Consider the following 3,464-nt stretch of genomic DNA (forward strand, 5'->3'; position numbering starts at 1 on the left):
ATCAGGCAGTTGGACTAGATGATCGTTGTAGTTCCTTTTCAAGTGAAATATAATATAATATAATATAATAGGATTCATAGCAAATCTCTAGAGACTGCAAGCAGATAAGGAGCCTGAATCTTTTCAGATCTGCATCTGTGATATAGAAATAGTGAATAATATTAACAAGTTTTTCATAGAAACTGTTAGCATTATTATTTGACAGAAAACAAAACTGAAAAGTCCAGAATTAACAGGAATACACAAGGTTCTATACCGTAAGGTAAATTATTTGGTAGTTATTCTAATTGTCCAGTGGATGGAAAATAAAATGTAGTAGCACTTGTTTCAAGAAAAAAGTCAATAGAGCTTTCTGTGTCAAGTTCATCTCTAGTACAACTCTAATGAAGTCAGCAGTGTTTCATAAAGGAAAATTTGGTGCGCTGACAACATATATGTATACGCCTTATGCATCCTTTTGAGTAAAAATTTAAAAGTGTGCGCTGGTTTTGGCTGGGACAAAGTTAATTTTCTTCACAGTAGCTAGTATGAGGCTCTGTTTTGGATTTGTGCTGAAAACTGTTGATAATATAGAGATGTTTTAGTTATTGCTGAGCAGTGCTTACACAGAGTCAAGGCCTTTTCTGCTTCTCACCCCACCCCACCAGCGAGAAAGCTGGGGGTGCACAAGAAGTTGGGAGGGGACACAGCTGGGACAGCTGACCCCAACTGACCTAAGGGATATTCCATACCATATGATGTCATGTTCAGCATATAAAGCTGGGGGAAGAAGAAGGAAGTGGGGGACGTTCGGAGTTATGGCGTTTTGTCTTCCCAAGTAACCATTACGCATGATGGAGCCCTGCTTCCCTAGAGATGGCTGAACACGTGCCTGCCGATGGGAAGCAGTGAATGAATTCCTTGTTTTGCTTTGCTTGCATGTGCAGCTTTTGCTTTACCTATTAAACTGTCTTTATCTCAACCCATGCGTTTTCTCCCTTTTACCCTTCTGATTCTCCCTTCCATCCCACCAGGGGGGAGTGAGCAAGCGGCTGTGTGGTGCTTAGTTGCCGGCTGGGGTTAAACCACAACAAATAGATACAGCATTACATACTTTACTGAGGAATAAAATGAGTCACACCCTCTCAATTTCACTGTAATGTGTATTATATGGTCCCTGTTCCTTTAATTGTAACATGTGAGCCTATAGCTCTGTATACTTACATGTCCATCTAGTGGCCTCTGATCATCACAGTCCCTGGTTGGGCTAATGTCCTGCCTCATCACCCAAATAGGTTCTTTTGGTTCATCAGGGGTATAAGGAGAACGAACAGTCCTTGTCTTCACTTCCTCAATAGCTTCTTTAATATCTTTGATGGCCAGTGATATTGCATCCCTTTTTTCCTTTCTGCACCTCTGTACTGACTCTCCTGAGTTGGCTGTGGCCCTAGAGCCAGCTGACAGTTGACCATTGCTTTTGTGTCCCCTGCCAGGGAGAGTATGTGCATGCTCTAAGCTCTGCTCTGCCTCTAGCATGTCTTCAGCAGCCTTGCCCAAGCTCTGAGAGCTCATACTCTGTTTCACCTCTGCCACAATCTGATCAATATCTTCCTCTTGTTCATAGCTGTTCATTCTTGGATATGGAGCAAACTCTGCCTCTTTCTCAGGGCTGTCCGACTCTCCATCAGATCGTTCATCATAATGGTGAAGGCGGGCACCAAGAGCTTCCTTGCGATAGTTGTCAGCTTCCTCCCTTTCCCACTCATAGAGGTGAAGTCCCTCCCTAACATCAAGGTCCAGCACATCCCCTATCTCCTCATACACATGCTCCTGCTGCCTATAGTCAGCATAGGGTTCAGCATACCGCTCATCCTCTCCTTGGTGGAGGGGCTGATGAGCGTAGACATAACCTGAGTACGCTGCATTCATTGCTTCCTCATGTTCAATGGAATGGAAATGTACATGATCAGGCAGTGTTCGATTATGAACAGCCTCAGTGTGCTCTGCTTCAGCATTTTCTGCATACTCCTCAGACTCAGGCCTGTACTGCACTGCATATGTACTCTCATCCTCATTTTCCTGTACTATATCTACATCATAGCCATCCTCTGCTGTGGCTATAACATTCCCTTCCACCATGTCCATGTGATTGTGGAAATCACTCTCAGTGCTGGCTGATCGAGCTAGCATACCTTCCTCTTTCTGCCCAGATGGTACCCCTTGGTTGCTGTTTCTGTGCCTTGAATAGCAGATCACAGACTGTCGTTCCTCTTCTACTTGCGAGTGCTCCAAGTCAGTTTCCACTGATTCATTCATATCTTCATTTGCTGGCTCTTCATTCACCTTTGCCTCAAACAGTATGACTGAATGGTTCATGGAAAGTTCTGGTGTGTAGGCCACTTATTCTATAGACATTTTGTCTACCAAGACTGGAAAGAAATTAAGAGAGTGATGTTATTAAAAAAAAACAACAAACACAACCACAAACAAAACAGTCAAACAAATAAGCCCCACAATGTGGAGTCAACAAACAAACCCAGAGTAGCAAAAGGCACCCTTGCTTCTTCAACAAAGTTTTGGCTTCATCAGCTCTGAAGTCAGAGGACAACCAGCACAACAGCGTGACCTTCCAATGCAAATTGATTTCTACCAGCACCATTCGTTCAGAGATGGGACCACAATTCCTTTGAGAACTGCAGTTTACAGTTTTATGGACAAATTCTCTGGGAAAGAATGCACTATCTCAGACCAGTCCAAGAGGTGCTTCTATCGACTGGACAGACATCTAGACAATGCAGACAAGATGCACATCAAAGCAACTAATTTACACCAGGGGCTCAACTGTGGTAGAGATATTGTGGTAGGATGTGGCAGTGTAAAATGACAAAGAGATTTTATCCCATTGCAGTAGTCTGCAATTGGTCAGATATATGATACCTTTGCAGACTAGACATTTCCAACATGATATCTTCAACCGAGATCCTCATCCTAGGGCACCTTTTAGTCAATGGAGAGAAAAATACACTTTTAGGGTGCAATGCAAAGTGCCCGTTTCTCTTCCCTAGAGAAGCATAAGATAGCTAGCTCCAGTATAGACATCTTCATGAAATACATCTAAAATTATGCAAAATTACTTCTGCCCCAAATGCCTTTCCTAAAACAGGGAATAGACATTACAAATATTCATAACTGTGACCCTTGCCACATTGAGACTAGTGATACATTTTAGTTTTACCAAATGCATTCTGCTCAGAGTAAAAAAATCTCACATGATGACATAATTACAACAGAGGTCTGCCAACAATTATAATTATGATATATATCTATGATATATTTTGATATATAAAATGATGCTATAAAAAGATGCTATAAAATATTTCAGATACATTAATAATTTAAAAATCAACACATGTAATAGAACTTGAATCAAATTTAGTGAACTCAGGCAGAGAGTCTGTATATGGAGGGGTTAAAAGATGGGATTT

At 41.7% G+C, this 3,464-nt stretch overlaps 1 protein-coding gene across 1 annotated transcript; it reads right to left on the reverse strand.

The window, feature by feature from the left end:
- Nucleotides 1-1,203: 1,203 nt before the first annotated feature.
- On the reverse strand, nucleotides 1,204-2,355 carry LOC104618338 (amyloid beta A4 precursor protein-binding family A member 1-like; the record flags this gene model as incomplete). The annotated part of the gene is made up of 1 exon (XM_010283906.1): nucleotides 1,204-2,355. A coding segment is annotated over exon 1 (1,152 nt), but the record flags the coding sequence as incomplete, so codon positions are not given.
- Nucleotides 2,356-3,464: the final 1,109 nt, after the last annotated feature.

Source organism: Phaethon lepturus, unplaced genomic scaffold, assembly GCF_000687285.1.
Source record: "Phaethon lepturus isolate BGI_N335 unplaced genomic scaffold, ASM68728v1 scaffold54243, whole genome shotgun sequence".
Taxonomy (NCBI): Eukaryota; Metazoa; Chordata; class Aves; order Phaethontiformes; family Phaethontidae; genus Phaethon; species Phaethon lepturus.